The following is a 13,092-nucleotide window of genomic DNA, read 5'->3' on the forward strand; positions in this document are numbered from 1 at the left end:
GCATTTGTAGAATGTTGTGTCAGACACATTTGTCTATATGTCATACAGTTAATTCCTTTTCAATTTAATTTGCATATTTATACTAGTTTTGTTTTTATGCTGTTAATTGAGAGAGCAATGTTGGTTATGATAGCAGGAGAAGGACCTGCTCTTCTTGAGTGAACACTTAATGATCTTAAAATCCACCAGAAGCACTGAAGCTGACAAAAAGAACCTTAGCTTAAGAGTTGAATCAAAGAATTCTACCTCTGATAATTCTTTCCTGAAATGTTAGCATACGTTATGAGCTCAAGGCAAATATAGAGTTTGATATCTTAGCCTTCTGACCCAACGATGCATGCTTTTATTAACTGATGTCATGCACACTGGGCTACCCTTCTTAACTAGTTAAGACCATTTCATGCAAATCCAGAAAATTTACATGATATTAATGTGAAAAGAAAGGAGCAAGTGATCTTAATATAAATAGTTCATCAGAGATTTTCCAAAAATTAAAAGGTATACAGGCAATGGCAGCCCTTAATAGTCTCTGAATAACTTACTCAAATGTTGTGTTTAAATTCTTCAGCTGTGGATTGGAGTTTATGCCCAAATTCTTTGCTGTCATAAAGGCTTTGTAGGAAATGCAGTATTTCATCAGTATACTGGCTTGTGGTTTTGATACAAGGAGTTGGATGTATGAGTTGCATAATTATCCATATTCTATCATTGAATGTTAAATGTAGAGGGTATCTTAGGAGAGCCTGTCAGACAGCATCCAAAGAGCAGGAGAATAGATGTTTTGAGCATAAGGCCTTCGTCATTCCTGATGAAGGGCTTATGCTTGAAACGTTTATACTCCTTCTTTGGATGTTGCCTGATCGGCTGAGGTTTTCCAGCACCACGCTCTCAACTCTGATCTCCAGCATCTGCAGTCCTCACTTTCTCCAGGTGTCTTAGGAAAGTTGACAACCTTGTGCATGTATGGATGGATGGATGAATATGAAGTATCGTTACCTCTTCACCAGGACTGTGCTGATTTTTTTTTTCCCCAGAAGAAATTTCCGTGACATTGAATTTTCCATTCACTGTTAATGAATTTATTTTTTACCATCATGTGCAAGACAGATATGTTCAGTTTGTTACCTATAGATGCTTAGTCTGCTTTGGACTTTGTTGTGGAAAATGAGCGACTTGATTGCGGTTACAATGATGTCCAGAGTCACTTTGGTGAATTATTTAAACCTTGCAACAAATATCAATGAAAATTTTCTCTTGGTATTGAAATAATTGTACAAAACAGGGTGAAGACTATTTTAGGATTTTGTTCTTATTCATGAGAGAAATACTAATTTGCAATGCAACCTTTTTACCTTAAAAGTGTTGTCAGTATTATGTATAGAAAATCAGATAATTTATTTAACTATACCTCTAATCTCCGGATTCTTTAATTTGGAGCTAATAGATCACAACTCATTTGGTTTGTTTTAATCATCTGGACTGTTAAGTTGTATTACGCTTTGCAATAGAACAGCATGAATAGGTGGAGTCAGGCTCCCACGAACCAGGCTTTTAATTTAGTTTTTCAGTTTTTGGGAGTTTTGAAGTTGGTTGTGGAAGCTGCCATACATTTCTTTCAGCCAGAATTTTCTCTTTGTGTTGTTTTCTCCTGGACTGGAGAAACATCGCATGTGAGACAATCGATTTTACTGAATTTGTCTTTGCCAGGGGTGTGTTAATGGGATGTTACTATATTGGAGCAGTTGCTATTTAATAGTTAAATAATCTATTATTCTGTTTAGTTTTCCAACAAAGTTAAAGTTATACCAATTCTTCTTTATTTTGTTTATTCTTACACTATAAAGTACAAGTGTGTTTTGCTTAAAGCCTAGTAGTGTTACCAATTGAATTACGTCTGGAACACAGCACCTTACACTTGGCTTTAAAATTAAATAAAAATTATGGTTGAGGCTATCTCCTTTACATATTCGAAGAAGGTTTGGTTTAGTCCATTACAATAGGTACTAAAGTAGGTCATTTAACCTGTCAAGGCTGCACCATGAGCAAATCTGTTTCTGAATGTAGAGATTTAAGGTTTTATGCCCATCACAGGAAAGCCTGTACACCAGTGAAGCCATTTAGCTAATCAACTTTTATAAATTATGCTGCTTCAGGGGCAGAGTAGAATTCCTGGAATATTTAATTTTCTGATTCATGGTGATGTGGGTGCTTGCACAGAAGAGTTTGGAAATCTTGTAGGTCTTTTGTGATGCATGTTGACAGGTAGAAAGAGTAAGCAGTTAAGCTTTAATGTCACTAGCATTTTTGTAAATATGTAACTTGGAGTGTTGTTCAACAGGCTAAAATTTGAAACTTCACTTGCTTTAGCAATTTCAACATTAAATTGTAGGAGTTCTCTCAGAAATTGAAACTGAAAGATGATGCATCAGAAAATATCTTACTGGTTATTCTTGTGCTTGTTATTGATGTTTTGTTTTAATATTTATCAACACTGGATTTGTTTGTTTTTCTCATTTAAAAGGGTGTAAAATTAGATTTTAGTATCAGCATATCGATTTGCCTTGAATTAATTGAGGCATATTCTTAAAGAAGATCCTGCAAAGGCAACAAAATATACCATTTGGGCGATTCAACTTTGGGAGCTGAGTGTGAATTCTTACAAGTTGACATCATTCATAATATATTTCAGTTGAAGTCATTATATCTCCTCCTGGACATGCTTGAAGGATATCTTGACAAAATACCTATTCATTTGATATGCTGGTTCACTGATCTTGTTTTAAGTAAGAAATGTGGTTGACCGGAACATTGAAAGAAGTTGACAAGCAAATATTTTGTTGTGGTTTTTTAGTGACACATTTTCATATCTTTTTCCATCTGGAGGGACTTGGAGACGACAACAGTGGTCAGGTGGAATCCAGACGTGCCCATCAGCAAAACTGTAGGTGAAGCCTCAATTTTTGTTTCAACTGTACACTGAATTAAATCAAGGGCACTAGATGGTGAAGAATAAGATAGTAATTTCCTCGAGCAATTCCTGTATTCTCTGTGCTGGAACAAATTTCAAGCAGCTTGTAATCTGGTGTTTGAAACCCAAGCATCTTTCCTTCTATTTCTTTTCTGGTTATGGGCAATGATGACAAGATTGCAATTGCCCATTCCTGGCTTCCTAAGAAGGTGGTGCCAGACCTCTTTAAACTGTTGCAGTTCTACTGATGCTCCTACGATAGTGTCGGACAGAGAATTCTTAGATGAGATTTAAATAAACATTTATCTGTTTTTCTAACATGTACTGTGGTTTTGGAAAGTAAATTTACTTTGAAAATTTGCAGGGAGTTGACAGATAGCAGTTATCATGGAAGTTTTTAATAAAATGATAGTTTCTTATGCTTAACACTTACAGATTTTCTGCACATTCGTAATGGCTTGTGAAAAGTGTACCCTATGCTTTAAAAGCTTAACTTTAGTAACCATAATTCACAACTGATTTCAAGCAAAATCAATAACAGTAGAATATTTGATATTTTATTGTGTGGGCAAAGACATTTCCATTTCTTTCAAATGTTCCTCTTAGTTTTGCTATCTTTTAAATATAGACTATACGATATGTAAGAAGGAGTAGACAGAAAAGTATATTTCAAATGTACCAGCATAGCACTTGTGGGCATTTAGATGAGTATCTGCTTATCTGATTTCACATGGTGCATTAAGATGTGGGTAAACAGAAAAGAAAGCATCACCTCACAGAAATTATATATTCTGATCCCTGTATAATAAAGTGAATGAAAGCCTACTAACTGAAAGTTTCTAAATAAAAAAAAGCTTAACATTTTCCAAAGACATATCTAATTTACTAAAGACTGTGAAGGAAATTTTTTTTTGCTACATATAATTTTTGAAACTACTTCTCAATTCTTCACTCAAGGACTAGTTATAACTTACTGTTTAAGTATGACTGGCTATAAATTCTCACTGTTTATTGCTAGATCTGAAGGGGGAAGAAAAGTTACAAGTTACTAGCATGACAGAAATGGACTGTGTCAACCGTATGTTATTTTTAAGGATTGGTCTTGAGCTTGCTTTTCTCCAGTGTACGCCGAGGTTTAAAAAACGAAGAGAGTCTGTATTGACCATGTTGGCTCACAGAGCAGCCCATTCACTCTGTGCAAAGCTCTGTTGAATAGAAGTTCCCAAGGCAATACTCGCATGTTTACAAAGATAATAAGTGAGAACCTTTAATCACATTGCTAGAAGCATGGGTATTGGAGAAATTGAAGAATTGGCTGCAAGGAGTCATAAAACCAGTATTTGTAAAATAATTTATTATCTCGTTTAAATAACATTTCTATGCCAAAAATAAACACTTGGATTTATTTACCTCTTTCACAAAATTAAAACATCACAAGATTTTGCCCAAGGAAATTTCTGGACAGTTCGGAGAAATGACTGTCATATTCAGAGAAAAGTTTTCTTTAAGTCAGTATTTTAAAGCGGATAGAAGAATGCAGGAGTATAATTCCTGGCTGATCATATTGGAAGTGAGGAAGAGCAGACAAGTCACAAGAGAAGATGTATCTGCTAGGATTTAGGAATGAAATGATGTGGGATTGAGTATAATTATGAGAGGAATTTGGGTGATTTGAATTGGTATTCACTGATTAGAAATGGGAATGTCTGTATTTAGCACTTGGAATAGGATGTAGAATTTTAAATGACTTACAGCTTGTATGGTTTGAGTTAGTGGAGAGGAGTTTTGAGAAATTTAGTTTATAAATCAACTTGGAGTGAAGATAAATTGCATGAACCTATTTATTTGTGGTATTTTATGTGACTCCTAAATTATCATACTGGGACTTCCTTCTTCTTCTTTCATGGGATTGACAAGGCCAGCGACAAGCTGATTCCTAGTTGCTTTGAACAGTGACCTACTGTACCACTTCATTTTGTGAAAGAGCAGTTAACATTGCTGTGGTATGGAGTCATGTGGAAGCAAGACCAGTTAAAGGTGGCTGATTTCCTTCCCAAAAGAATGTTAATATATCGAACAGATTTTATGGCAATCAGTGACAGTTTTATACTCATCATTACTAAGGCTAGCTTTAAATTCCAGATATTATTCATTGAATTGAATTTAAATTCCATTATCTGCCATGGTGTGATTTGAACCCATGTGTTTAGAGCACTAGCTTAGGCTTCTGGATTTCACTAGACCATTCACACTACAGTAATGTCTCCTTCATTGTATATTTGAAAAGAAGAATTATATTACACTTCTTGTTTCAACTCATTAGACATCCTGTATTGACATTGACTTTAGTCAACAGCGCCAGAACTCCCAGATCATTGGGGTTTAGGATCACTATGATTTGAGATCCATTCTACAGTGAATTTTCTGATAGGTCTACCATCCATCCAATAGGTGATGCAACAAAGAATTCAAGATAGCCATCGGGTAATGTCAGTATGTATGTTCCGAGATAGTTGATATTTTGATTCCTTTGAAGTCTTCTTACCCTAGATTATTTTGATTCCTGTATTTACTTTATGCTAATGTGTTTATCCTTTTCTTGAGAGCTTGCTAAGAAAAATGGACAGCTGATCCAAGTAATAGCCAGAAGATACTTATGTTCTTTAAGAGAATAAGAACTAAGAGCAGGAGTAGGCCGGCTGGCCCTTCGAGCCTGCTCTGCCATTCAATAAGATCATGGCTGATCTTTTTGTGGAGTCAAATCCACTTACCCACTTTCATCGTATCCCTTAATTAATTTACTGTTCAAAAAATATCTGCATTAGCTTTAAAAACATTTACTGAAGTAGCGTCAACTCCTTTTCACTTGGCAAGGAATTCCAAAGATTAACAACCCTCTGGGTGAAGAAGAATCTTCACAATTTAGTCCTAAATCTGCTCTTTCTAATCTTGAGGCTATGCCCTCTTGTCCTAGCTTCATCACCCAGTGGAAACATCCTCTCTACATCTATCTTATCTATTCCCTTCATAATTTTATATGTTTCTGTAAGACTCCCCCCCCCCCCCCCCCCCCCCCCCCCCCCCCACCCCATTCTTCTGAATCCCAACGAATGTAATCCCAATCTATTCAGTCTCTCCTCATAAGCCAACCCCCTCAGCTCCGGAATCAACCTAGTAAACCTCCTCTGCACCCCCTCCAGTGCCAGTATATCCTTTCTCAAGTAAGGAGGTCAAAACTGCACACAGGTGTGGTCTCACCAGCACCTTGTACAGCTGCAATATAACCTCTCTGCTTTTAAACTCAATCCCTTTAGCAATCAAAGACAAAATTCCATTTGCCTTCCTAATTACCTGTTGTACGTGCAGACCGACCTTCTGTGATTCTTGCAGGAGGTCACCCAGGTCCCTCTGCATAGCAAGAGGCTACAAAGTTTTACCATTCAAGTAATAATCCCTTTTACTGTTACTCCAACCAAAATGGATGACTTCACATTTATTTTCATTGTATTCCATCTGCTAGACTCTTGCCCACTCACTCAATGTATCTATGTTCCTCTCACCCTACACGTGGTCCCCAACTCCAAATCATCTATATAAGTTGTAAATAACTGCGGTCCCAACACTGATCCCTGAGGCACACCATTAGTCACTGATTGTCAGCCAGAATACCACTCATTTACCCCCACTGTTTGCTTCCTGTTAGTCAACCAATCTTCTATCCATGCTAATACTCTACCCGTAACGCCATGCGTTCTTATATGCAGCAGTCTCTTGTGCGGCATCTTGTTGAAGGCCTTTTGGAAATCTAGGTACACCCCATCCACTGGGTCCCAGTTGTCCACCTTACTTGTAATGTCTTCGTAATTTCTTCCTTGTTAATAGACTCAAACATCTTCCCTGCTACTGAGGACATCTCAGGCCGGCTTGAAAGGATATTGGAGGGGGTGATCCAGTTGTTGTGTCCACATTCGGACTAACAACATAGCAAGGCTAGGATGGAGGACCTATTTGGAGATTATTAAACACCAGGAATGAAATTAACAACCAGGTCCTTGAGGGTCTTAATCTCCGGATTACTGCCTGAGCCATGTGCAAATTGAATTACTTAATCTACCAGGTGTGACTGCTTCCTGAAACAAAGCGTCCAGGTAACTCTTCCCCCTTCTGGATGTGCCGCAGTGTTTGAAGCTTATCAGATCTGAGCCGGAGTTCCTCCAGCAACCAACACTTGCTGCAGATCTGGTCACTGCCATTCACAATGGGATCAGGCAGCTCCCACATCATACAGCCATCTCTACCTAGTTAATTACTGTATTACTTTACATAAATTTGAGTTAAATAATTTCTAATACTTCTCAGCTATCATCATTTTCAAATAACCAATTAATAGGTTAATTCCAAAAAAGTAAATGTTTAACAAATCACATCATACAGAAGAAATAGAAAAGCCTTACCTGATCAACACACCACAATCTTTTTTTTGGATAGAGGAGGAGGGCAGGTGGGAGATGCTATATGTGTCGTGTCTTGGGATCAGCCACTGTCATAATAGCTAGCATCACTTCTAAGATATCATACTGGACCTTACTTTCAGGTTTGACAATGAAGTCAATTTGCTAAACAGATTTTTTTTTGTTTACATTCTAATTTACAGCATGCACCTTTAGAAGGAACATCTATAATCATGGTCCTTCTCCTTTTTGAATTCTTCTGAATTCTTGAATTGGTTAGGCTATATTTTAATATTTAACTGTATTTAGTTTATTGATTTGAGCCAGCTATTTAAATACCTCTTCACCCATTGTTACATGATTTGGATTCTTCATTGCTCATAACTATAGTCAGAATAATTGTTGGAGTGTGTTGAACTGAGCAAATTAGAGCATCTCTTATCTGTTCCAAGTTAACCTTTTTCTTCCCTCACACTTTGCAGCAACTGTAGCAAAAACGTTGATAATATGAAAAGACTAGTAGTGTATAATGAGCAGTTGTAAAGAAATTGCTTTTAACTAAACCCAGACAAAAATGTATTCTTTTGGCACATTTTTGTTATGCGTGTAGTTGCACCAGCTTAGATGGTGGTTGTCATTCGTGCAGTCAAATATGTCTTATTGTAATAAGCCTTTGCATAAATTGTAACAAGATGATACAGAAAATTCTGACAATTTTCTTAACAGTGTATCTTCATATAGCTGTGGAGAAACTATTGTGAAGTACAATTTGTGGTTTCCTGTACATATCAGATTAGAATTTAAATTTCTAAATGTATTCACAAAAACTTAATGATTTGTGTGTATATGTGTCTTCTGAGCATTGAGAGATCTTGATGCAATGTTAGTATGTCATGATTATTAAATTGGCTTCTACTTTCAGCCAGTAAGTAACACTATTTTCACTTCTGCCCCTTGTATTACGTAGCACTTTTTTGGATTTTTTTGTCTATGTTGCCTGTTTGCCTTTTACTTACCTCAGTTCCTTATCTTTTCCCTCCATCTGTTAAATTAATTTCTTTGAATAGCAGCAGATAAAAGGTACTTCTTGAACTGGATATTGTTGACTGTTCTGCATCAAATATTACAGAAGCACAAGCTTTCGATTTCTAATGTATGACTGCAATTTTACTTCAAAAACCGTTATTTAGATGAGAAGCACTTTGGGATAGCATGTGGACTTGATAAGTATTCATTTCTAGATTTCCTTTATTTGCTGCATGACTAGAATTGTTCTAAATGGTCTGATTTCATTAACAGCATAAACAACAAATTGCAACAGCCTGAGGCAGCCGCTGGAGTCCTGGAATATGCCATGAAACACTATGGGGAGTTGGTAAGTGTTCTGAATACCTTATGACAAAAATATCAAACTATTTTAGTTTGTTTTCCTGGGATGTTTTCCTGTGATAAACTGTCTGGATTGTGCACACAGTACTAAAAGTTGCAGTATGTTATTGAAATCAACGTAAAGGTAAAGTTGCCATAATCCCACAGAACCGAAGAGCTGCTCTGTCATTGGAGAGAGATGACTGGTGATGAGGTTAACCTGCGGATTGCCATGCCTTGCATGAGGGGAGAAATCGAGAAGATGGAATTTTCATGGTGACCTCAACCAGTGTGGAAATCAGGGACACAGTAAATAGACAACTACAGGTGTAAACGTGCCATGCATATCCTGTCCATGTACCAACACTTCGAAGAGTGCATCTTGAACAAGAGGTTGCAGCTCTGTGCAGGAGTTTCATGGATGCCTCAATTAATTATGCACTTTTTTTAAACTGATGTTTCATTGATAATACATTTTTCCATGCATAGAGCACCACTATAAGTAGTATGCACAAAGTTGAGATGGTACAGTAACAATTTGCCAAACTCGTGGTTGGGATATTTTGAAATACTTGAGTAGAATTACTAGCATTTAACTGTCAGCTGAAATTTCCCACTACTTCTGCCCTATCTCCTCATCTGTTGGAACTGTTGTACATGTATTCTGTTTCCTTCTAATGATATAAAGCAGCTGATTTTTAACATTGCTAAAAAGGGACTAGAAGTTGAAGCGTTTTATCTTGCACTCAGAAGAATTAGGATGCAAGAAACAGACTTAAGAAAGACACACCATCTTATACAAGTTTAAAAGACAATGCTGATTGATTGGATTGTAATTGACAGAGAGATCTAACATGAACAATCAATCTCAATTACTAGGTAAGGCAGGTAGACTCTGTTTGGTAAGGGTTGAGAGTGTGGAGTTGGAAATGTACAGCAGGTCAGGCAGCATCTGAGGAGCAGGAGAATCGACGTTTCGGGCAAAAGCCCTTCATCAGAAACATCGATTCTCCTGCTCCTCGGATGCTGCCTGACCTGCTGCGCTTTTCCAGCACCACACTCTTGACTCCGATCTCCAGCATCCACTGTCCTCAATTTCTCCTGAAGAAGGGCTTATGCCCGAAACGTCGATTCTCCTGTTCCCTGGATGCTGCCTGACCTGCTGCGCTCTTCCAGCAACACATTTCCAGCTCTGATCTCCAGCATCTGCAGACCTCACTTTCTCCTCAATTTCTCCTCTGTTTGGTAAGGGTGTTGCCATGGAGATGCAGTAGAGTTTGGCTGTCTCTGTGACCCCATCTGTTTTGACAAAAAGAAGCAATGTATTTGTAAAATCTTTGCCTGCATTTTGACCAAAATAACTTTAGGATTAAATAATGGAATGAATCCTAATAGCTGTGTTTTTACTAGCCATTCTTATTTTGTTCCATCTGCTGCAGATTATGAAAAATTTGTTCTAACTTTAAAACAAGATTTGAAAAGTTATTGTCAATTACTCGTTCTTGGAGAAATGATATCTTCCTTGTGGACCTTGTAACAGATTGAGAGTGGTTATGGAATAATTTCTGAAGCAAACAGGAATGACAGGCATTTTGCTATTGCTGTTGTAATATTTAATGGTCTGTCTCATTGATTTCCGTGAAATAGTGGCATAATTATTAGAAAAAGTCAAGGGTTAATATTATGGATATTTAAGAAATATTTGAATTTCAGTAAAATCACATGAAATGTAGGTTTAATCACCTCAGTCCAATTTATAAAAGTTCTGCAGCTCTGCCGATATGCAGATTTCTGGTTCTGATCTGGCCAGATTCGTCCATATAAATTCTGCTGTTGATTTTATTTTAAAATGTCATAAGATCCATTGCTGCTAAACAGAAGGAAATTATATTTTCAAGTAAATTATGTGCTTCCCAAACCCGCAAAAATATCATAATGTTTTGAATGTCAGTCTCTAAATCTGTCCAAGGTGTTAGTAAATGTACTAGGCTGCTGCATCTAAAGTAAAAGCAGAAAATATTGAAAATGTCACCCTTTAGAAACATGAGAAGCTGTAGTTTTTTTTTAATTTTTCAGCTTCTGCTAAATATACTTTGTTTCCAGCAGTTTTTCAAAAAAGAAGTTCAATTCTAACATTTTCAGTGTTTTAAAATTTGATCAGTGTATTTCTCAGTGACAAAAAAAACTGATTTCACTTTATCACTTACCCCTGTCTGCAAATGAAGAAGCTAGTTGGGTTCTAGAATGATTCAAGTAATCAACTTAACTCTTTGTTGCGTTCAATCTAATATATTTTTTCCAAGTGATAGGTTACAATATGAGCAGTAGTTAATAAATGCATCTGTAGCCTTCCTGCCAGAGTTGAGAATGGAAGAAACAGGAGCAAGATTCATCCGTAGAGTTGTGCCATTCCTTATTTCAATGTCTTTACATATAGCTGCCCACAATTTGTTTTATAATGGCTAAAATATTGTGGTCCAGGGTATTCTGAAAAGAGAAAGAAGCCAATTAAAGGAGGATTTGCTCAGAGATTGTCTTAGAACATAAAACACTACAGGCCCTTCAGACCTCGATGTTGTGCTGACCTGTGAAACCAATCTGAAGGCCATCTAACTTACACTATTTCATTATCATCTATATGTTAATACAATGACCATTTAAATGCCCTTAAGGTTGGCGAGTCTACTGCTGTTGCAGGCTGGGCGTTCCGCACCCTTACCACTCTGTGAGTAAAGAACCTATGACATCTGTCCTATTTCTATCACCCCTCAATTTAAAGCTATCACCATCTGAGGAAAAGTCTGTCACTGTCCACCCTATCTAGTGCTCTGATTATCTTATATGTCTCCACTAAGTCACCTCTCAACCACCTTCTCAAAAACAAAACCTTCAGCGAAAACAGCCTGCAATCCCACAGCCTTTCCTCATAAGACCTTCCCTCCATACCAGGCAACATCCTGGTAAATATCCTCTCTAACCTTTCCAATGCTTCCACATCCTTGCTATAATGTGGTGATCAGAACTGTACTCAATACTCCAAGTGCAGCCACACCAGAGTTTTGTACAGCTGCAATATGACCTCATGGCTCCGAAACTCAATCCCTCTACCAACGAAAGCTAACACACCATATGCCTTAACAACCCTATCAACCTGGGTGGCAACTTTTCAGGGATCTATGCACATGGACACCGAGATATCTCTGCTTATCCACACTACCAAGAACCTTACCACTAGCCCAGTACTCTGTATTCCTGTTACTCCTTTCAAAGTGAATCACCTCACACCTATCCACATTAAACTCCATTTGCCACATCTTAGCCCAGCACTGCAGCTTATTTATGTCCCTCTGTAATCTGCAACATCCTTCCGCACTGTCCACAATGCCACACCAACCTTCGTGTTATCCGCAAATTTACTAAGCCATCCTTCTATACTCTCATTCAGGTCATTTTATAAAAATGACAAACAACAGTGGTCCCAAAACTGATCCTTGCGGTACACCACTAGTAACTGAACTCCAGGATGGACATTTTCCATCAACCACCGTCCCCTGTCTTCTTACAACTAGCCAATATCTGATCCAAACCCGCTAAATCACTCTAAATCCCATGCCTCCATATTTTGTGCAATAGCCTACCATGGGGAACCTTATCAAACTCTTTACTAAAATCTTTATACACCACATCAACAGCTTTACCCCTCATCCATCTGTTCATTCACCTTCTCAAATAACTCAATGAGGTTTGTGAGGCATGATCTACCCTTCACGATACCGTGTTGACTATCCCTAATCGGATTATTCCTTTCTAGTTGATTATAAATCCTATTTCTTATAATCCTTTCCAACACTTTACCCACAGTAAACCGGAGTAAGGCTCACTGGTCTATAATTACCAAGGTTTTCAATACTGCCCTCCTTGAACAAGGGAGCAACATTTGCTATCCTCCAGTCTTCTGGCACTATTCCTGTAGACAATGACGACATAAAGATCAAAGCCAAAGGCTCTGCAATCTCCTCCCTGGCTTCCCAGAGAATCCTAGGATAAATCCCATCCGATCCAGGGGACTTAGCAATTCTGGAAAGTGTGAAAATAGATAACACCACCTCCTCGTGAACCTCAATTCCATCTAGTCAAATAGCCTGTATCTCAGTATTCTCATTGGCTTTTTCCAGTGTGAATACTGATGAAAAATATTCATTTAGTGCTTCCCCTATCTCCTCGGATTCCATGCACAACTTCCCAATGCTGTCCTTAACAAGTCCTAATCTTACTCTCGTCATTCTTTTATCCTGACATACCTAT

The 13,092-nt window shown here is 37.6% G+C and overlaps 1 protein-coding gene across 3 annotated transcripts in view; it reads left to right on the forward strand.

Annotated features, from left to right (window-relative positions):
- The window catches only part of mtor (mechanistic target of rapamycin kinase), a 387,814-nt gene that overhangs the window by 191,653 nt on the left and 183,069 nt on the right, over positions 1 to 13,092 (forward strand). For 2 of the 3 annotated variants that reach the window (XM_043675588.2, XM_087980582.1), the window contains exons 29-30: positions 2,852 to 2,941; positions 8,719 to 8,794. In XM_043675588.2, the coding sequence (XP_043531523.1) occupies positions 2,852 to 2,941; positions 8,719 to 8,794 (166 nt within the window). The remainder of the gene's footprint in view (positions 1 to 2,851; positions 2,942 to 8,718; positions 8,795 to 13,092) is intronic. The other variant, XM_087980583.1, reaches the window with a different exon arrangement.

Source organism: Chiloscyllium plagiosum, unplaced genomic scaffold (assembly GCF_037043375.1).
Source record: "Chiloscyllium plagiosum isolate Xiang-an unplaced genomic scaffold, Cpla_swu_hap1 HiC_scaffold_37, whole genome shotgun sequence".
Lineage (NCBI taxonomy): Eukaryota > Metazoa > Chordata > Chondrichthyes > Orectolobiformes > Hemiscylliidae > Chiloscyllium > Chiloscyllium plagiosum.